Source organism: Carassius auratus, unplaced genomic scaffold, assembly GCF_003368295.1.
Source record: "Carassius auratus strain Wakin unplaced genomic scaffold, ASM336829v1 scaf_tig00013075, whole genome shotgun sequence".
NCBI lineage: Eukaryota > Metazoa > Chordata > Actinopteri > Cypriniformes > Cyprinidae > Carassius > Carassius auratus.
The window spans coordinates 49,086-72,145 of record NW_020524357.1 but is presented as its reverse complement, the minus strand read 5'-3'; the positions used below and the strand labels follow the sequence as shown (position 1 = coordinate 72,145).

Genomic DNA, 23,060 nt, shown 5'->3' with positions numbered 1-23,060 from the left:
CACTTGGGGTGGGCTTTTTTCATCGGTGGCTTTTATAGCTTGTTTACAGGTTTGTTTGGGATCACCATTGGGATGTGTCCTGTGAAAACCATTTGCCCCTTCTGAATGCACAAAGGGATCTTGCGTTTACATTAATGCCACATTACCCTATGCGTTCACTGCACTGCAAGTGCCAACCGCACGCAGCACTTCACAAACAGTGATTACTGTGATTACACGATGCCACCATGGATTATTGAAACAGCCCATTATGTTTAACAGCTTCAAATGATGTTTTATCACCGTGAAAATGATATTTACCAGAGAGAGTGCAGGGAAGAGCTTGTCTCCTTCGATTATCATCTGACGTCGTGCCACTGCCACTTTAGTGCCAACCCAGAATCAGATTACTTCTCATGTGGAAATGAACCCACTTTCAAAACAATTAGTTTGCAATATTAAATGTGTCTTTTAATTTCAGAAATAGCAGTGGGGTGCTTTGGTACACTCAAGCACACACATCTCCAGATAATAAAGAACAAATTGTCGATGACAGTTAGGGAGACGATAGATATTCAATCTGATTTGTGTTAGCTGAATGAATTTAAAGGGAAACCCTTTGGCAGGCAGGCAGGCCTACAAGCTGGCGAAAAAGAGCATGTGAACGGTATAAGATTTGATTAGGCTACTCAAAGCAAATTCAATCTCCAGTTTCTACTGTAAATGCAATCAGGGCTCACAAGGAACTGGAACAGCAGCGTTCGATATCTGAAGTTGCTGCATAACACCTGACTGAGTAGATGTTGCAGTTTCGAAGCAACTGCAGCAAAAACAGATGCCGCCGCTACAGCTATGTGCTCTGGAGTGTGATGTAAAATTTTCATCAAAATGTAATGCCTCGCTACTAAGAGGTTCTGAAAGCTGTCAGACTCAGCTCCAATGATTTATCCTTCCACTCTCGTGCATAAACCATGGCTTGTGTTCGCAATGGGGTTCTTGTGTACTGTTGACGGCATACTGCACAATATGTACTGCCTATTTTTTAAAACAGTATACAGTGTGTCATGAGAAACATTCACACAATAGCATGCTAAATTGTCACATCTTTCGTTACACTGCATGTTCTATAAAGTAAATGTAATATTATTACAGTTTGCATACAAAATTCAGTAATCAGTCCAGAGGGTGATGTATAACTCTGAAGGTCATATTAAGCTTTTTACCTTAATTCTTTTGCTACTAATCATATGGCTGTTATGGTTATATTTCATGTTTTTACTTTTGACCTAATAATGTTTTTCAAAAAGTAATGCATGGTTACCAATGATACAACAAAATATGTTCAAATAAGCCATATGTAAGAAAGCAAAGAGCAATTAAAGTTAATATTTCTTGTGTCTCAACTTGTGTCATTTCCAGTCAAACTTTGCCAAATGATAATATTTAAGAAATAATATTATTTACTATTATATTTTTATTATGAAATATATTATTAAAAATAATAAGAAAAAAAAAATAAAAAATGTATGTAGTTAGGATGCATACATTTCATTGCAGTGTTATTATAGTATCATTGAGTTACTGTTATTGTTTTCTATTAATTAAATATATTAATTAATATTTTGAATTGTATATATTTTCTGTTCTTCTTTTAATTTTTATTAATGCTTCAGTGTTGTTGTGTTTTCTATCTTTATAAACGTTTGTTTATTTTATGTCTATATATGTCAAAAATATATTTTCTTTATGTTTTATTTAAATTATTATTTTAATGTTAATTTAATTGCAATGTTTTTAGTTGAGTGTTTTATTTTTTATTTTATTTTAGTTAAACAACCCTGTTCAGAGAATCTATGAAACAAAATCATTAGAGACTTACATTTGTTGATTCAGGCACATAACAAGCGTGTATGTCCACTGTTGAACACTGTATTTTCTGAAAGTCTACAGGGACAACATAGCTGAAAATAATCGAAGAAACTTCATCTTGACTTTCATGATGATTCATCATGTCTTTTTGTTCATGTACAGGTCTCTTTGTCTTTCCCCAGTGCATCTCTCTTTGCATCTCTGAGTAACTGTATGATCATCCTATAGACTAGAGCTTTATTTCTATACGCTCACAACATTAAAGTTAACTTTTCTTGTATTGAAGTTTTAGTTACAGTCTCTTGCTAAGCTCAATTCCATCTTTTCTCTCTGCTTTCTAAACAAATTCAGTCTTTCGTTGACCTTTGAACCCTTTGGAGAGCCATTCATTCCATAGCTGGTCTTACAATCGCTACGCATCAGAACAGTTGGGCTCCATTCCCCGGAGCTTCACCACATGCCAGACTATATCATTCTCCATTTACAGTCTGCATCTTTAAAGCACATTGTATCTAGTCTTGTTTATGATGTGTTATCCACTTTGCATGAATAGTTAGAGAGTGCTAGAAATTCAAATGACTTTTTTAGTGTTCCAATGCTTTTTCCATGTAACATTATTGTAGAATCATTGTCACGAGAGTGTTGTGAATCTACAGAGTTCAGCATTACAAGAATAGAAGAATAGAAGAGTTAAAACTCAGAAGGTTTGCAAAAGTGAGATAAAGAGTTTCAAGCTTCTGACTTGTTGATTATTTACTGGCCCAAGTCAAAAATACATGCAAAACTTCTATGCAAGAGTTTAAAATTTAGAAATAGGGCTGAGTAAATTATTGAAATAAAACCAAAATCACAATAAAGAAATTAAAATAAAAAGAAATAAAGACTAATTATTAAGACTGGATATTAAGAAATTAAGACTACATATTTGCATTTGTATTATTATTGTAGTATTTTTCTTAAAATATACAGTATTTTTAATATATGCATTTTTTGTATTAAAGTGCAATTTATAATAGTAATATTTAGTATTTTATGTAAACATTGCAATAATAATTGTTCTTAAAAATAAAAATGTTTTTTTGTTCAATATATTAATACATATTCATATCCGTACTTAATATGTTTTCATTTATAATAGAATTTAATTTAATTTAACATTTTTATTTAATATTATTATTATTATTAGATATTATTATTATTATAGAAAAAATGATATCGTGCAGCCTCACAAACCAAAAAACACAATTTCACTAAAACTTAAATAATTGGCAATTAAATATTTCTGTTTATCTCTGACAGGTTCCTCAGATAGTGGATGAACACTTGCGTGTTTGATTCCTGGTCATTATGACATCACATCCTCCTCTGTTCTCATTGGACCATCAGGTCGGGATGTTCCGGGTTTTAAGCTGGAGCAGCTGTCACTCTACCACATGGCCACGCCTCCTGTGGATTCTTTGGGTGTGGCTAAACCCATGTTTGTCAGTTCACCAGCACTCGCACCCACATTCCATCAAAATCCCGGGGGACATCACCTTGGGGGGCCTTTTCCCTGTCCATGCCAGGGGTCATGCAGGAGTACCTTGTGGAGAAATAAAGAAGGAGAAAGGAATCCACCGGTTGGAGGCCATGCTGTACGCACTTGACCAGATCAACAGTGACCCAGAACTGCTGCCCAACATCACGCTAGGGGCCCGGATCCTCGATACGTGTTCCAGGGACACTTACGCCCTAGAGCAGTCTTTGACATTTGTCCAGGCCCTCATTCAGAAAGACACGTCTGACATCCGCTGCTCCAATGGCGAACAACCGATCATACGCAAGCCTGAGCGCGTGGTGGGTGTGATCGGGGCGTCAGGAAGCTCAGTGTCCATCATGGTGGCCAATGTCCTGCGGCTGTTTGAGGTGAGAACTCATCTTAAGAACATGACAGTGAGTGAGTGAGTGTGTCCTATCTTTCTATCTGTGTGTCTGTCTATCGATCATTCTGTTGTTCTATTGTTATGTCGTTACATTGTTTTGTGTATCATTCTATCTACTGTTCTGTTCTTCTATCTATAGTATCTTCTATGGTATAGTATACCATTCTATCATTGTACCTATATATTACTCTGTCTGTCAGTTTATCTGTCTACTGTTCTACCTATCATTCTATTGCTGTCTTTTGTTCTGTCATTCTCTCCGTCCATGAGGATGATTAAACATTATGATAATGAAAACATTAGGATGATAAAAAAAAACAATTAGATATAATTTGTCAAAATAGCTATATGAATTTCTTTGATTTTCAGTTCATCTTGTTCTTACTTACATGCAAACTTGAATGACAGTTCTGCATCTTGTTTGCTACCTCACTTCAAACTCAGGAATTGATCTGGAATGTAGAAGGAATTCTTAATTCGGTTCTGAATGACACAGCCTTCATATATATGTGTATTTTCTCCATCTTACAGTGCTTTAAACAAGCACGACATGTTCCTGGATCAACATCCTTGAACAATACTCTGGAATTCCTGGAACAACAACAAATCAGCTATTTTGTTTTACTATTTTAAAAAAGAAGTCTCTTATACTCAACAAAGCTGCATTTATTTGATAAAGTACAGTAAAAACAGAAATATTCCGAAATATTATTACAATTTAAAATAATTGTTTTCTATGGTGCCCCGACGATGACATGGTCGGTTCACTTAGTTTTGTTGTGGCTACGATATAATAACGTGATATTATGTTGTGGCCTCGAGATGCTTTGTTGAGGGAATGACTTGTTTCTCTTGGGTCCACAAGTTTAATGTGTAAACGAACCTCCGTCACGCAGGTTCGTTTACACATTAAACTTGTGGACCCATAGCAACCCCAGGATTACCAGAGATTTATTCATTATTTTGAATTAAAAAAAGAAAATGTATTATTTTTTATAGAAATTCTTACATTATCAATGTAATGTATATGACCGGTTAATATGATGTTCCATCAAATTAATATCTTGTGGCCATGACATATTATCACGTTCCCATGAGCTATTATGTCATGGCCATGATAAAACTAAGTGAACCGACCATGGTATCTTAGGGGCACCATAGTTCTCTATTTGAATGTATTGTAAAATGTTATTTTAATGTCTTCAGTGTTACATTATCCTTCTAATATGCTGATTTGCTGCTCAAGAAACATTTATTATTAATATCAGTGTTGAAAACAGCTGTGCTGTTTCATATGTTTCTGTAAACTGTGATACACAACCATTTAAAAATTTGGAGTAAGATTAAAAAATAAGTAAATAAATATTCATTTGATCAGAAGTGATGGTAAAGGCATTTATAATGTTACAAATGTAGCAAAATGTTTATTTTAAATAAATGCTTTTATTCTAAAGTTGCTTTCATTAAATAATAAAAATTATTTAAGTAATGGCTGCTGAAAATGTAGCTTTGCGATCACAGGAATAAATTATATTTTGAATATATTAATATAGTAATAATGTTTTAAATAGTTCAGTAAATGCAGAATTGGTGAATTCTTTCAAATACATTGATAATCTTAATTATTGACCCCCAGTGTAGCTTTTAACCCCACCATGACCTTTCAGTCCTGTAACTAAATATTGCATATGCATGAGTTGTGACTCAGAGTGTCCAATTTGCTTGTCAGAAAAACTGGAGAGTACACTGTTGTTGGATCAAGCTCAATTTGGACAAAGATAAGAGAGCACATTTGTGTAATCAGTGTTTTTTTGTGTGTGTTTGCTACAACAAAAGCATGGAGAAACAACTACAGTGAGAACTGCTTGGCGCAGACTAGGCTGTGATTGGGCATTATTGGCAACCGCAATCATTTATGATCAGAATTCTACCCACAACAAATCACAAAACCCATGCACATTTTTCCTTTAAGCAAACAAAAGCCGAGGGAGCTTTAAACAAGTGTGAACAACTATGCATTATTTGTCCAGAAACTGTTCCAACTTTCTCCCAAGAGGATCATACTTGGTGGCTCACTCATATATTGCAAATTTAGGCTCATCTGAGAACACATGGCATGGACACTCTGCCCGGGAACGAGGGAATCTCTGTGACGAATGGTGTGATTTGCTCCCCTAGTGTAAGCTTTTTTGCGAAGGCTATCTCGTTCCCTATATCCTCGGGTTCCACAGGACTCAAATCCCTTCCTACATGGTTCTTATGTTTGAAATGAGAAGAAGCCGACATATTGTTCTGAGAGCATGTCGAGAGTTTTTTCCTCTTTTGTAAGGTGAAATGTGGAAATTGATTTTATGAGAGTCGACCGAGTGACAGACTAATAAAGCTTTTTTTTTAGCTCTTCTCTAATGGAACAAGACAACAGAGTGGGAGCGTTTCTATATGCTGTCTATGCTTCGGTGTGTAATGGTTAAGAACCCAAGAGAAGATGTTTTTTATGTCATAATACAATTGAAACTCCCTTAACCCATCTGTGATGCATTATTGAGCTTTAAAGAGCCCTCACTTCATTTGCAAACAAAGGCTGTGATGATCGCTGATTGATCGGAATGGAATTGCTTTGACAAAGCAAAAATGTTCAAGAGAGACCCACGGGAAAGAAAGTCTGAGGTCTTTTTAATATCTCATTTGATTCTTTCATGAAGCAGTGGAGAGCAAATGGAGATTTCAGATTTGCTTTTGCTTAGTCTGCAATCAGAGATACGACCGGAAACCATTTCTCCAAATGATCTGAGCTGCTCTCTACATTCATTTTGCAGCGTTATACTCTTGATGTGCTTATAATGGACTCGCTTTGTCTATCTTTATTCCTCCAAAAGAATTTTGAAGTTGAGGAAGCATTTGGAGCAGTGTAGGGGACACAAACCTGTAATGTCAGATTAAAGCGATCGCATGAATGCTGAGGCCTCACGTGTTTATTTGTGGCTGATTAAAGAAAAAATACAGCTGTTTTGTTTCTGAATCCAGCATTTCCAGTTCACAGTTGTCATAGAAATGCTGTAATCTCATTAACAGGAACATTGCTAAACCCCTCAGTTGATTTCTGCCCTTGTCAAATGCATTTTACATGTTTTAGGTGATCTAATAAGCTGGTTATGACAAAGTATCAAAGGCATCTTTGAACATTAAAATATTTAACTGTTTATTAAACTATGATATATAAAAACCAATGAACACGAGAGTGCCTTCAAACCAGAAAAATCTCACTTAAACACATCAGGCAAAACATGCTTTGCGCCATGATAACGGTGTAGTTATGGAATTGACTTATGATTTTTGGACACATTTTTCTTTCAGGAATGTGAAGGAACTGCAGGGGGTTTGTAAGTGAAAGAAAGGTAATAATTAATTATATTGAATGTAAAATATATAAATTAGACCGCATGATTATAGCAATATATCTTGTGCATTTAGCAAATTAAATGCTACAAATGTATGTAAATAACTGTAGAGTCTGTAGCATTTCCTTATTTTAATTATCAAATTATATTTTATTTCACAATAATATTGTAATTAACAAAAGTAATATATTCTTCATTTTTATAATTAGTGTACTGTCATTTTTATAATTAGATAAAAATTGCTACTACCATCAATACTACTAATAATACTTATTATTATTATTATTATTATTATAACAGTAATATATTTGGTATATTATTTCCTATTATTATTTCTGCTACTACTATTAACTTGAGAGAACTGAAGACTTGGAAATGTGTTGATAAATTATTGAATATATTAACATAAAATCTCAGGGGGTATTTCAAGTAAACATATTACACCAAGGGGTTCTGCTGTCTTCAATATGAGTACAGTATCATAGTATATCAAAGTATTATGGTTTTACCATCTAATTCCATCAGTATACCATGGTATATATTGTAACACCAGTTCACTGTGTCTATATACAATTCAATTCCCAAACAGATTTCATAGAAATTCAAATTTCATTTGAAAAACACAAAAACCATGAAGTGCATTTCAATTTCACAGGAAGTTATCCCATTGTGCTGTTGTAAATGATAGAAAGGTGTTAGACAATAGGCTGTATCTGTGGGGACAGCTGTCTGTAGCCAACCCTCTAATTAAACACATGTGGAATAAAGTCTGAAACGAATGCGGAACAAAAGCAGTGGTACAGTGGATCTTCATTAACCGGACCTTTTTGCGTCTGGATGATGAGGGGCACAGCATCAGCGCGAGTGATTATTCCAGTTTACAGATTGCTCACTGAAGCGTGGACAAAGGTTGGACAGCCACCTCTTTCCATTTATCGTGTTTTTGTTGTTTAAATATGCTTGGGACAGTTTCAAACAGCCATTTAGCCCATGTTTTGCATACGAAAAGCCCGTTGTTTCGCTGATATTTTTACACAGTCGATCATTAAGATGTGTTTGATGTGTCGGAAACATCATGAAAATATCATGAGACAGACTGTGAGCACAATGCTGGGGTTCTGGAAATTTCTTTGATGTTTGTGACACCAAACACCTGTTGTTTGTGGAAGGTCTTTGTGTTTATTCGAGTCTTTGCGACAGGAATGAATCTGTGGATGTGTCCCAAATTGCATTTTTCTGCTATGCACTGAAAGTATGTTCTCCACTGATGATTGTAAAGCATATGATTTTTATTGCAACTGTGTGCTTACATACTCTCGCTATTTCTACAGTATACAGTACAATAGCACAGGTACTGGAATGATCAATTTGGATCTTTGCACTGACAAATGGCAAGACATTTTATGACAGAAACTATAATTAAATATGCAAAAAAAAAGTATACACACACACACACACACACACACACACACGCACACACACACACACACACACACACACACACACACACACACATATATATATATATATATGTATATGTATATATATATATATATATATATATATATATATATATATATATATATATATATATATATATATATGTATATATGTATGTAGATTTGTATTGTATTTTTGAAAATTGTGCTCTTTGCACTAACAAACAGCTTTTTTTATTTTTCTTTACATTAACTTGTATTAAGTTTGGAAAACAATGGTTTAATATATGCAAAACTTGTCATAAGTTTTTCAGTGTCATGTTATTCCAAACCTGCAAACCCCATTGATTTCACTGAATTGACAAAACACAGAAAACAAACAAACAAACAAAAAACACTGAAACAATTTTCAAAATATCATATTTTGTGTTTTCCCAGAGAAAATTTTAAATGAAATAAAGTAAATAATGACAATTTTCATTTTTGGTGAAAAACCTTAAATGCTTCATATTAATTAAAAATGCTTAATTATGAAGTTTCTACATTTAAAGACTGCTTTGACAGTACAGAAACATATGTTTTGTTTATATGTTGATTGGATAAAGTTGCATATTTAAATAAAATATGTATTGTTGACATATATGGTGCTAAATATATTACCATATAGCAAAATCATCATAAAGATGTCATATACATGTATACAAATTTTACTATGGGGATTTTAGATATGTCATAAACTTACATCTTAATCTAGCCAGAGAATGCATGTAGCTTAATATATGTAGAAGTTACATATTGCCTTATAGATAACATATGGCAATCTAACACTCTTTATTACTACAGTGCAGTTTATGTCATATATTACATTTGGCACCATTTTCTGCAGCTGAACAAATTAAAAATAGCACTGCCACAAACTCTTCTTTTCATGCAGGGGTTGCAGTGGGTGTTAACCAAACAAAACATGCATCTATGCACACTTGGATATCCATCCAGGAACCTTTGCCACACTTTTCAATTAACCATAATTTGTGATGAACTAATTCTAATCTCACATGCTGTTTAGGACAGATAGTTTGGGAATTGGGATGCGGCATGAGTTTTTAGTTCAGAGTTTCTTGACGTGAAAGTCACAAGAGGGGCCGTATCTCATGCTTTCCACAGTCAGGGCGAGTTAAATGAGATTTTACTTCACCCCACGGTAATGACTCTCCCTGTCACACGCTCGCTTTAAAGACGGCACGTCCTTCCCGCTTAACAGACAGTGAAGACACATCTGTGAGCAAGCACAGACCTTCAGTGCACCTTTTCAGAAACAGAGCATGCTGGGAGTCATACATGTACATATATAAACACACATGTCTTTCTCTGAGTCGCTCAGACATCTTTCTTAGATGCACACACACACACACACACACATACTCATTTGGATTACAGAGCGGTCACAGACCTTCCAATGAAAGCGGCACATAAGCCCCAACAGACCTGCAGTAAAATCAGCACTTCAGCAGTGCAGCAGTTGCATAACTGTAAATGTCGCCTCTGTGGTCGTTCTGGCTGGATGGGACACGGTAGCAAACCACATGTTTTTTTAATGATAAGACTTAGTGCTCTGGCTCATGAAACAGCTTCAGGTTCTCAATTTTTAACGGCTCATCTTTATGTGGCATAAAACTCTGCGGAGATCCCTCGCTGACTCTTAGTTTTATGGGGCAGATTCAGATACGTGTAGAACAGAGGAGTTTGACTGCCTCTCGCCTAAACAATCACATGAGGTTAAAAAACAAAGAGATTCACTGTATGTAAGACAGGGACTCTTATTTGAGCTCAACACGAGCATGTTGTTTTTATAGATAACAAAGGGGTTTCTTTAAAGCTCTTTCCTAATTTGGCGAACCAAGCAGGAAATTGTGGCTAATATGAAATTCGAACAGCATTAATATTGCAGGACTTTTTTTTTCTTTTTTGTGGACTCCTGATCTCCTTTGAGATGCATTTTTAGTCTGTCTAATAGCCATCATAAATTATTTAAAGTTTAATATTTATTTATTTATTTTTACACATTTTACTTAAATTCAAAGGTACGTCTTTTTTTGCTTAGACTTGCATGTGAAAATGTTCAAATGAAAATGACTTAGGTCTGAAATATTCTCTGTGCAGATGCTTTTAGCTATGCTTTTGCATGAATATTTGCATTCCAACATAGATTTGACTACATTTCATAAAGCAATGTAGATACTTGGTTATTTTAGTATCTCATCTCATTGTTTTATTGATGGTTTAATTTGTTTATATTTTCTGTCTTCTTTTTAATTTTCATTAAAATCTTTGAAAAGGGTATTTGTAATCTTTGTAATCTTATTTTTAAATATGTTCATGTAGTTTTTAATCATTTTATTTGCATTTTAGATATTTTAGTACATCAAGTTAAACTAAATGAGAAATGTTTCCTTGATTAATAAACAAGATTTAAAGGGTTGCTAGAGTTGCAGTCAAATGCATGCTCCATAAAAGGTCTGGTAAGTGAATTCTGAGAAATGCTGTTTAATGTGGATTGTCCTGAACACCAAAACACTTTTATAGCCAATCTCCAGTAAGGGGCGTGTCCACTCATAAAGGGGGAGTTGCATAGCATGTTTATGAATTTGGGGGTGGTGCTATTAAGATGAGAGTGTGATCCTTATGGGTAGGGATGTATTTGTTTTAAACCATGATGTTTTGTTGTTCACGTTTATCTAACTTTACAAACTTGCCCAGAATGATTTTATTCAAACCATGACAGTTCAGCTGAAAGAGAAAATGTATTTACTGCACCGGTTCTCACCTGCGCCTCATGTGTTCATCTCATAATGTAGTTTTTGTCATATTTTCATTTACCTTGCATAGTTTGTATGTCACACAACCTGTCCATGTTGCTTTATTACTAACTCTTACCAAGTGATGGATGAATCTGCAGCAAATACAGCAGAGTTTGAACAACAGAAGATACTGTAAGCATGTTCACCCAAAGATGGAAATTTGATCATCCTCAGGCTATCCAAGAGTTTGTTTCTTCAATGGAAAAGATTTGAAGAAATCATTGCATCTCTAGCTCAGCAAAGGATCCTCTGCAGTGAATGGGTGCCGTCAGATGAGAGTCCAAAACAGCTCATAAAAACATTACAATAATCCACACCACTACAGTCCATCAATGAATGTCTTGTAAAGTGAAAATCTGAGTGTTTGTAAGAAACATCAATATGTTTTTAGCTTTAAACCATGCTTTCAGCTAAAATATTCTATATCCTATAATGTTGCTTTCTCCAGTTATCACACCTGAATCAGGAAAGAAATATGCACAGCTCAAGCACAGTTCATCATAAGCAAAAACAGTTCTAAACAATTTAATTGGTGGATTTTGTTGTAAGAGAACAGCAGCAGATCAATTTTTTTTCATTTGAGAAAGCCTATATATTAAAAAGCCTTAATGATGGAGTTGTTTCATGCAGATTAGATTTTTTGTGTGGATTATTGTGATGTTTTTATCAGCTGTTTGGACTCTCATTCTGACGGCACCCATTCACTCCAGAGGATCCATCGGTGAGCAAGTGATGTAATGCTACATTTCTCCAAATCTGTTGTGAAGAACAAACAAACTCATCAACATCTTGGATGGGCTGAGGGTGAATAAATATTCAGCAAATGTTAATTTTTCGGTAAACCATTGTTTTAAATGTTGATAAGATTGTTTATTTGCTATCCTAAAATCGAAAAGCTTTCACGTTTTTAGAGAAGTTTGTGTTTATGTTCTTGTGTGAGTTTATTTCGGTCCTTAATTACACTGTCTTCACCCTCAGCCATTAAACCAAGTCTAGGGGTTTGGAAAGCACATCAGTGGCTCTTAGCTGCAAAATTAGAGGACCTTTGGTGCAATAATCTGCTGGCTTCTGTTCAGAAAACTCAAATTAAGTCTGTAAAAGAAGTGCTAAAGAAAGGAAAGAGAAATTAATCACTAGGACAAATGTTTAACGGTAAGAGTTTTGAGGACTGAAATCATTTAGTGAGGTGCATGCTTGAGCATTAATCATTTAGAAATTGCATGCAATGGGTCAATGAAGGAAATATAGTTTTATAGAATTATAGATTTATGATTTCTACAGGTTTCTTTGTGAATAAATAGTCATTGCATTAGTCGTTCCAAAGGAGCTGAGTTTTCACAGACACCTTGGCTGTCAGAGTTTCCTCTAATTGCTGTTATTGTGAGGTAAATGGTCAGTAATTGCACTGATGTCTGTAACAGTTAATTCAACTGAGAAAATCGTGGTTATTTTTGTTGAACTAGGGAATGCTTTTGAGTGAACTTTTTCTTGTGTCAGTTGCTATTATGATGCATAGAGACACTGGATTTTCAGGCTGTCATCAGTACAGTTTTCACTTGCCAGTGTGAAGTCCAGTTAATTGTCCTACTTATATGTTGATGTATTTGCGTGAAATCATTATTACATTAGCTGGATGCGTGGCATGCACAGTAGACAATGATTAAAGGAAGAAAGTTTAGCTTTGAATGGTCACGGAGTAAAAAAAAATGAATGTGTTTACAGTAGAAATGCATGTGCAGTTATTTCAACATCTGTTATGAATGTGTGCTCCCAGTAAACATGTGAATTCTCTTCTGTTTATGTAGAGGAAAATCCAAACAAAGGAATTATGTCAGTAACACAGCAAAAGTTCATCCGCCTAGAACAGTCTCAGCGCTTAAAGGATTATTACAACTTTGCAGCCCCCACCAAAAAAAAAAAAACAAACTAAAAAAACAAACACAGCTTTTTGTGTGGAAGAATTAATATAAGTGCTTCAACAAAAAGCTGCAATGTGCTTTTGAACCTTGAAAAATGCCCCGTTGACTCCCATTGACTGTTCATGTATAATAAATATGATGTTTTTGGGCTTGGTTTTCAAACTGAGGGATGAGATCAAATTATTTAAGTAACAGCAAGCTGTTGAAAGAACTGAACTTGTATTGAACCTGGGACATTCCTTTAAGGACACAGGCTACAGTAAATGTACACTTCATTTCATGGCATGTGAAAGCATTCGCTCAAATATTCTAGACATTTATGTGTCTGATTGATTTGTTCAACCTATGGTAAATCTGTCTCTTTCTGCTTCCTTCCATCAGGAGAGAGAGTTATCATTTATAAACATAAGTATTGAGTCACACTAGACCTTTAATACATGGTCTATCCAGGGGACAGAATGGCATTGTCCAAATATTGAAGTGATCATATATGTGTCACTTTGGATATATATATATAAATGGCCTAAAGAGTCATTTGTTCATGAATCAAACACGGGTTACATGATTTGTTTTTGATTCACAAAAAAAAAAAAAAAGTCCATTATGCTTCTTGATGCTGCAAATGACTGTTTATTATCACAATTTAGATTTTTTTTTTATCTTGATCATATAAACACAATCATAAACACGTAACACTATGGTTTATAAGTTTTACGTTTTACTGCCCTTTGTTGTTTTTCTTGTTATTTACCTATAGTAGCTACTGAATCAGAAACGCATTCAGATATCTATCTCTGTTGAAATATTATTGCAATCTATGTGTCCCCCCACTGAGCTAAAAGTCCAGTCACTTGGAAGTTTGAGGAATCATTTATGTTTGTATTTATTGTTCAAATCCTTAACCTCGAGTATAATAGTCGAGCAATAGTTTGCAAACACTAATAATATTTAGATATATCCAGGGGGCATTTCTCATAACAAAACAATGTCAGGATATTTCCAATCATGCTTTGTGACTCAATCATATTTTCTAAGATTATTTATTGCAATGGATTCAGTCAAGGTCTAATTAACCATGAAACAGTTCAGCTCTAAATATCTTGTGTAGTGATTTTTTTTTAAACTTCACAAGGTGAAAATAAAAGCAACGTTTTTGATAAACATGCTGAGCAATTCTTTTATCAAATGTTTGTCTGGGAAGCAGAAGACTTGGCTCAAAGCTTCTAATTAACTGCTAAGTCTAATTAATCAAGAAAATTGCAATTCTAGGCTATAACCAATGATTCATAAACGCACTTTCAGCAAGTGGCACGTAAGAGTCGACTCAAACTTTATGTGAACTGTATTTGGGTCATTTGAGGGAGACCAGTGGCGACAGCATGATGGTTTGATTTGTTGTTGTAAAAAGACAAACAAAAGAGATCAACTCCCTAAACACAGTTTTATTGCTCAGAGGTTGCACTTTTATCGCTTTTTTAGAAACATATTAGTGTTCTCTTAGTTATGTTTAAACGAAGTATCCACTGTGTTTCTTCCAGCTTGTAATTCAACTAGTCTAGTTAATACTTTAAAGTTGGCATTCCGTACTATGAATATTGTTAGCTCTTATGAAAACATAGCTTGTGATGTTCCTCATTTGCATGTCACTTTGGATAAAAGCATCTGCTAAATGAATAAATGTAATGTTTGGATGGTTCTCATTCAACTGTTGATTACAGCGAGAGTACAGAGCTACAGTATAAACTGAATGTGGAGTGCAGCTCAGATCATTTGGTCTTGGAAGAATTTGATGGGAAATTAATTCTTATTGCTATCTCTGACTTTGCAAAAGCAGATTTTGTTGTTTTGGCCATTTCAAGCAAGATATAAAATATCATCTGAATAATTTTCTGATTATGTTTTTTTTTTAAACATACTGAAACATCCAAGAAGCAGAAAACTGAATCAGAAGTCATTGATTACCTAGGGTGAAAAATGGGATATTAAACATGATATTGCTTTACGAGTGTGAAAATATGATTAATTTTGCATACAGCCCACAGTTGGACATGCACACAAAAATAAGCATTCATGTATAAATACAAACATACACATATACTTGATGCATGTAACAGAAATAAGGGCTTTAGTGAAGTGCGTGGAAACAGATCAGGGCCAGACAGGAGCCATTACTGTGATTAAAAGGTTGGATTTGGATCGTGTCGAGAGGAGCTGAACAGTCCTGTTACAGAGTCATGATGAACTAGTGCAGAATAATAAATAGCTCTGTCTGAGCCAGCGTCCTGTCCAGCTGGAGAATCATCCCTCCCAAAAGTGGGGTGCAGTGAAATTTACCACAATTTACACTATTAATTCTGAGAATCAGTTCTGTTAGGACAGAATCAGACTTTTTTCTGCTATGTCATTATTTACTCATCCTCATATCTTTCCAAACCTGTGTTAATTCCCCTCATCTACTATATTCCAGGGATGATGAAAGTCGTACAATAACTTTTGCGTAGAATTTAGTAGGGACGCTAGGGAGAAGTCCATACCAATATCCATCAACTATTAAATTGTCCCAAGCAATAATATTAATCAAACAATTAAATATATGTGTATGTAACCATTATTGTAATATTGACCACATGTGATATCACATGGCTAGACAGAGCCTTATTTACCTCTTTTCAATATTTTTTTTGAAAATTCGGACCGCAGATTGTGAGTCGTTTGATTTTAATTTGGAACTTCGGACTGAGACAAAATGAGATCAGATGATCATTAAAAAAATCGGACACATTCGGTACATTGCCGAAACAAGTGAAGGACATTTTCCTCAGAAGAGTGACAAAAATATCAACTCACTCATATTTCAACAAAAAGTTGGAGCACTGATTGGTTAAATTAACCAAAAGTGAAACAGAAGGCATTTATAATACAACAAAACAGCATTATTTCAGCATTAACAGCATTAGTTAACTTTCTATTCTTTTTTTACATTTGATTTTTTATTGTATTATAGTTTCAGACAGATCCGACCACTGAAGATTTGATTAATGGCGGCTGAAGATTCACTGTACAAAAAAAAAAAAACTGACATTTACTGTAAAATACCGGCAGCTGTGGTTGCCAGAACTTTACCGTAGTAATGTCCGGTTCGTGAACGAATTGTTCGATTTACTGTAACCAGTTCTTTTTAGTGAACCGGTTGAACCAGTTCACCAAATTGGACTGAATAGTTTGAAACGGTTTGCGTTAATCCACAAATTACTTAAGTTAATCACATTTTTTACGTGGCTGACACTCCCTCTGTGTCAAAATAAACCAATATTCCGGTGTAATTAATTTACTCAAACTGTACACTGACTGAACTGCTGTGAAGAGAGAACTGAAAATGAACACCAAGTAGAGCAGCATGTGTGCAGCGAGCTGAATAATGAACATAAAGGGACCTTTTCCGAAAAGTTTACAATTAAGTTTTGCAACCAAGCACCCAATAACAGTAACAGGCAGTGATGTGCATATGAGGATTTAAGTCTTCAGCGGTTTATTTGTTATTAAATAAATTAAAGTTTCGCCAGATTGCCACTATTATGATGTTTTAACTGACTGAAGTTATGACTACTGACTTTACATATTTAAATGTGTATTTTCATTCCGGCCCGGGACACTAGACTTGAGATCATTATGTCATTGCGAATGACATCATTACGTTAGGGTGTAAAAGACCTGATGAAATGTTTTTTTTAACCGCATGCAACTGTCCGAAAGAGTCAGCTCACGGAAAAGACTTAATCACTACTTCACCATAAAAAATATGGTAGCAACATTTTAGGTTTAACAGAAATAACATTCATTCCCAATAAAATACTATATTTCATTATGGTAAATGGACTACATTTATATAGCGCTTTATACAGACCACGTGGCCATCCAAAGCACTTTACAATTTGCCTCACATTCACCCATTCACACACCGACTGCAGTGTCTGCCATTCAAGGCGCCATCCAGCTCGTCGGGAGCAGCTGGGGTTAGGTGTCTTGCTCAAGGACACCTCGACACTTGGTCAGGTGGAGCCGGGGATTTTGAACCACCAACCTTCCGGTTTGTAGACAAACCACTGAGCCACTGCCACCCCTATTGTCTGATGTAAAGTTAAAGAGCCAAGTACTAATATCTGTTTTGAACCATTGTAATGCACTGATAACCACCAAAAACTGGTGGTGATGAGAAAGTCAGATGATCAAGCAAAGCTCATCACAAATAGCTTTTCTACAAGCTGAGGAGAGCAATACTTTTATATAGAAGGTGCACAGTGTCATTCACACAAACACTAAACATTAATTTAACAACATTAGATGTAAGAAAAAAATAAAAAGAAACATGTTATTTAAAAAAAAAAAAAAAACATTAATTATGTAGTGTCATGCAAGGGATTCTGGGAGGGTCAATTTACGTATTTTTACAGTATTTTACTGAAAAACTACATTAAATGTAACTAAATTTATTCACTGAACAAAGTATAGAAAGTTACAGTTAACCAGTAAACAGGTATTTACTGTAGCATTTTTTACAGTGTTTTACTGTTAAAATCTCATTTTTTTTTTACAGTATTCAGTATTGTCATCACATGAATAAATTATTTTTTTAAATATATGAATATATGTTTATTCGAATTAGAAAATTTCACAATATTTTTTTCTTTGTCATGAACCGGAAATATTTCCAATGTACAATATCGAATCAAATCCAAACGTGAAATCTGTGTCAATACCTGGTCCTAGTACCATGGTACCGTCACAGCAATTATATAAATGTCTGTTATCTAACACACCTGATTCATTTCATCAGTTGATTAGTGGAGTGCTCCATGACCTGAATTGGGTGTGTCAGATTTTTTAGACACTGAAATGTGCAGGATTGTGAAATGCTGGGTTAAAGTCTCATTGGTGGGGGCCGCCACACATAATCAGTGTTAAATGAATTCTTTGCCTCCCCCCTCCTGATCTCTGTATCTCTCCTCCTGTGCTTAACTTAATTTGACTAAAACCTCTCTTATCCTCATGGATAATCTGTCAAATGTTCGTTCTTTCATCCATCTACCTGTTGTAAGGACACCTCTGCTGCTCACCCACATGCCGAGACCTTGCTTTCCTTCTGCGCATTAGCTGACGAGACATGATCGCTGCTTCACTTCTCCTGCTATAAAAAGCTGGAGTCTATCTAGGTTTATCAGTCACTGGGTGAACCGTATTTGAGGCCTAGAGACAAATCATGATGAAACCAACAGCAGCCATCTGCATTTGCTCCAGACAAATGATGCAATAGCACACATAATTCACTACTACATTTTGTTGTCAAATCTTAAGTGGTCTATGAATTTATAAAGTAGCGTGCTAAAACTCTTTTGAGCCAATGGAGAAACTTTGTGATAAAGTTTTTTATCACCATTTTATTGGTGATTTGATATGTTTTTCCAAATGCAAGCTGGAAATGTAAGATTTTTTTTTTCTCTAAATCTGATCAGATCTTGTTTTCTAGGCAAAATATTTAAAACAAGATTAATTAAACGTTATTAATTAAATACATTTAAAATGTATTTTCAGCAAATACGTACTACCATTTGGCGTATGTTTTTTATTATTATTTTTTAAAGTAATCTTATTAGATTATTTATTAGATTGCATTAAACTGATCAAAAATGACATTTATAATGTTACAAAAGATTTGTATTTCAAATAAATGCTTTATTTAAAATTTAAAAAAGAATCCTGACAATGTATCTGTCTCCCTGTTAATCAGTTATTCTATGCACCGGTGTTTCCCTGATTATCCTGTCGTTATAAGAAGTCCTTTCAGTTTGTATTTGTCGGTTGTTGGATGTCTTCCATGTAGTCTGTTTCCCATTTGGATTATTAGAGACTCTCATTTCATGAATTCCTCGTCTCCTCGCTTCTTGACTTCTTGAAGAACTGACCTAAACAGTTTAATGCGTGTTTCTACTCCGTTTTATTTTCGTTTTTCTCCCAGTGTTTTTCTTTCCGTTGTGTCCCATGGATCCCCTCCTTTGCCAAATCACTCGGGGAGCCACACCAGACTGTTCTGTATACTCACCAACTACCCGAATGATGTGCTCTGTGCGTTCTACAATGCCAGTTTGAACATCTCGTACAGATCACTGTCGTCCGAGGTCGGTCCCCGAGGGAATTCCACCACCTAAGTGGAATGGACACTGGCCAGTGCCACTCCTGACCCAGAGCCCAGACCATCATCTCCCCGCTGTGCGGATCTTAAGCTGCTGCTAGAAAGTGCACTCCAGTGCCAGCTCCTCGAAAATACCCACTCCAGCCTCCTCCACTGCTGTCATCTGGCATCCCCTCTGCCCACCATCATTGTGGTGCATGCCCCATGGGACTGCCATCCTCCAGTGTCATCCTGGTCAGAGTCTCCCTCACCTCCACCGTCAACCATTGATCCATCAGCTCCACTGGGCTCCCTCATCCCTCTTGCTCTGTCTTGGTTGGGCTTCTACCCACCATCGCCTCTGGACTCCTCTGGTTGCACCTTGTCACTCCATCCTTTCAGCTTCATTGGGATTCTTCCTCTCACCAGCTCCATCTTGGTCCTCAGTCGCTCTAGCTCCACCCCGGATCTCCACCTCGGTTCCCAGAGCCCTCAGCTCCACCCTGGCCCCCCAGATCCTCTGTGTCCCCCTGGCTCGTTGGCTCTCTGTCTCCACCTCGGGCTCATCCTCCACCTGCTCCACCACCATTGGACGGCTCCCTGGAGTCTGCGGCCATTCCTCGTCCATTCCTCCTCCCTCCGTTGGCTCCCTAGTGGGTTGACATCATGGCTGTGGACTGGGTCCAGCAGGACTCCTCCTGCTCCAAGCTCCTCCGGTCTCCTCCTTGGCTCCTCCCTCTGTCGTCTCCTCTCCTGGATATCCGTCCTCCTCCCTTGTTCCCACCCACTCCCCTCCCCATGTTATTTCTACATTGAAGGGGGGAGTAACGTCACGCCCCTGGACTTATTTTATTGTGTTTGAATACTTTTTTTTTTTACATTTCTAAAATATAAATAATTCTGGTTCTATTTTATTTTAATTTTGATAATAGAATTTACCTAAAAATAGAATATGCTTCAAGTTTTATAAGATATATGTACATGTAATTTTTATAATCTTCCCTTTAATTAATTTAGTTTTGAGGATTTTTATATTTGATATTTCTATTGGAAACCAAAACAAAAAATAAGAAAATTAATAAATAAATAAATCAATTGATTTATTTATATATTAATTTATTTATTTATTCAATAATTTATGCATTTATGCATGCACTTAAAAAGTTTTCCGGGGATGTTAGCAAGACGGTTGCCAAACAGACTAACTGGCTTTAGAAATGCATGTATATTTCTTATTTTTCTTCCAGATCCCTCAGATCAGCTATGCCTCCACAGCACCAGAGCTGAGTGACAATAACCGCTATGACTTCTTCTCTCGAGTGGTTCCTCCAGACTCCTACCAGGCCCAAGCTATGGTGGACATCGTGAAGGCGCTGGGCTGGAACTATGTGTCCACATTAGCGTCGGAGGGGAACTATGGTGAAAGCGGAGTAGATGCCTTCGTTCAGATCTCTCGAGAGGCAGGTACAGTATCCATACAGTTATCAGGCTTTGGATTCTGTTCTGTGGTAATCTATGGATTTGAAACACACTGAATCATATAGAATGATCCAGATTGGGCTTTCCATTAATATGCTATATTTCAAAAAGTTCCAAAGAGGAGCATGACAGAGACAGCTGCATGCATTTGTACCCATCTGCTGCCAGAATTTCATGACGGTCATTAATATAAATAGAAAGTGAGTCACATTTTAGGAGAGAAAAATTTCTGCATTGGTGTCCATCTCTCTCTCTCTGTGACAAAGGAGGTCTGTGCATCGCTCAGTCCTTAAAGATCCCACGAGAGCCCAAACCAGGAGAGTTTGACAAGATCATTAAGAGACTAATGGAGACCCCCAATGCTCGAGGAGTCATCATCTTCGCCCATGAGGACGACATCAAGTAAGTGAAGGATATGCTTAATGCATGTTTGTTCAGCAAGGCCTTGAAAGCCTTATAACATTCTGGGTTAAAAACAGCTTTAATTCTATCAGCTGCATTTGCTGCATGCTGTTGATTGACAAATGTGCATTTAAAATTCCTTAAGTAAACATGTGGAGGCTTAAAGTAGTGTTAAGGAAGTATTTTCTTTTATTTTTCTTTTAGAACATGAATGCATGTCAAGAAATAAGTTTTTTATATTTTTTTTTCTGTATTTTTCTTTATTTTATTAAGAACATGGGGTGTTAAGTATTTTTTATTTTATTTTATTTGATCTTAGACATGAATAAAGAAAGAAGTTTTATTTTATTTTATTTTTATTAAAAATCTAATATTTTAATTTTAAGTGTAATTATTTAAAGCAGATTGAAATGGTGTAATGATGACAGATTATTTTTCCACTTTTTATATTGGATGTAAATGTTAAAATAAGATAAGATTGTTACGCTTTTACAGGTATCTGAAATCATGAAATTATCCAAAACAGATTACAAATGCACATGCATCCCTCTCGGAAGGAAGATTTTGAAAATGTGTTCATGTGAATTAAAGTGCTTTGGTTTCACTGTTACAACCAGCTAACAGATTTTGTCTGCTATAATTGAACTGTAACTGTATGATTTCACAAGCATTTTTTATTATTATTTTTTACAACTGAGGAACGCCAGCTTGAAGTGACGTTAACAAACCCATTACACTGTTTGACAAGATGTTGGTTAACAAATAAGAGAAGTCAGCTGAAAAAGTTGTTTCAGACGCAGATTCTGATAAAAGATTAAGAAGTCGAACATGTTTTTTCTCTTGAAAAAACATGCGTGATTGGCTTACCCTAAGAAGTATTAAAGTAAAGGAGTGTTTAGGCAGAGAGTGTGAATTTTGATTTAATGTTCATTATTTTATGTTGTGTTTAACCCAAAATATTCACTTATTAAATGTTTACAAGCAACATTAAATTTTTATATTTAGAATTTGAAGATTTTGTCTATAACAGATGGATAATGGGAGTGTAACAGTGGCTCTTTTTCATAGTTTTTTTAATGGTTCTGTCTGGAACAAACTGTTCGTTCCATCTGTCGCGGTGCAGTAGACTAATGTTGTCACAGATTTGATAATGGTTGACTGGTAACAAGGGCACATGTGGATTATTTGATATGATTGAACTAACTTTTAATATCTGTGACATTTAGGGGATATTTGTAAAAATTAAATACTAAATGCAAAGTATGTGCAATTAGGGAAAACGTCCTTTGATGTAGTGATAAGACAATATGGGATACTTTGCTTTTGATATGCAATGCATCACACATGCTCATGCATGTAAATGGAGTTGGCTCCAGAACAGCAAACCTGAAGAGGAAACAATGGCCGCAGTGTTAGGCCAGAAACTTACTCTTAAGCAATTACATGATCACAGATGTGTATGATTAGTGCATTGTCCTGATACACAAACAACGAAATGAAAGCGTGTTTTGAAGAAACAAACAGACGATTGAGGCACTTTAAACCAGTATATAATCCATAACACTTCCTCCATTGAAAAAAAAATCCATCTCCTGTTTTCCTCTCACATCAAAATCCACCAACATATTG

General features: G+C 35.6%; 1 protein-coding gene across 1 annotated transcript in view; it reads left to right on the top strand.

The window, feature by feature from the left end:
- The first annotated feature begins 3,149 nt into the window (after nucleotides 1-3,149).
- The window catches only part of LOC113073851 (metabotropic glutamate receptor 6-like), a 39,262-nt gene continuing 19,351 nt past the window's right edge, over nucleotides 3,150-23,060 (top strand). The window contains exons 1-3 of the mRNA XM_026246603.1: nucleotides 3,150-3,753; nucleotides 20,798-21,014; nucleotides 21,296-21,431. Coding sequence (XP_026102388.1) covers nucleotides 3,196-3,753; nucleotides 20,798-21,014; nucleotides 21,296-21,431 — 911 coding nt within the window. The 5' untranslated portion in view covers nucleotides 3,150-3,195. The remainder of the gene's footprint in view (nucleotides 3,754-20,797; nucleotides 21,015-21,295; nucleotides 21,432-23,060) is intronic.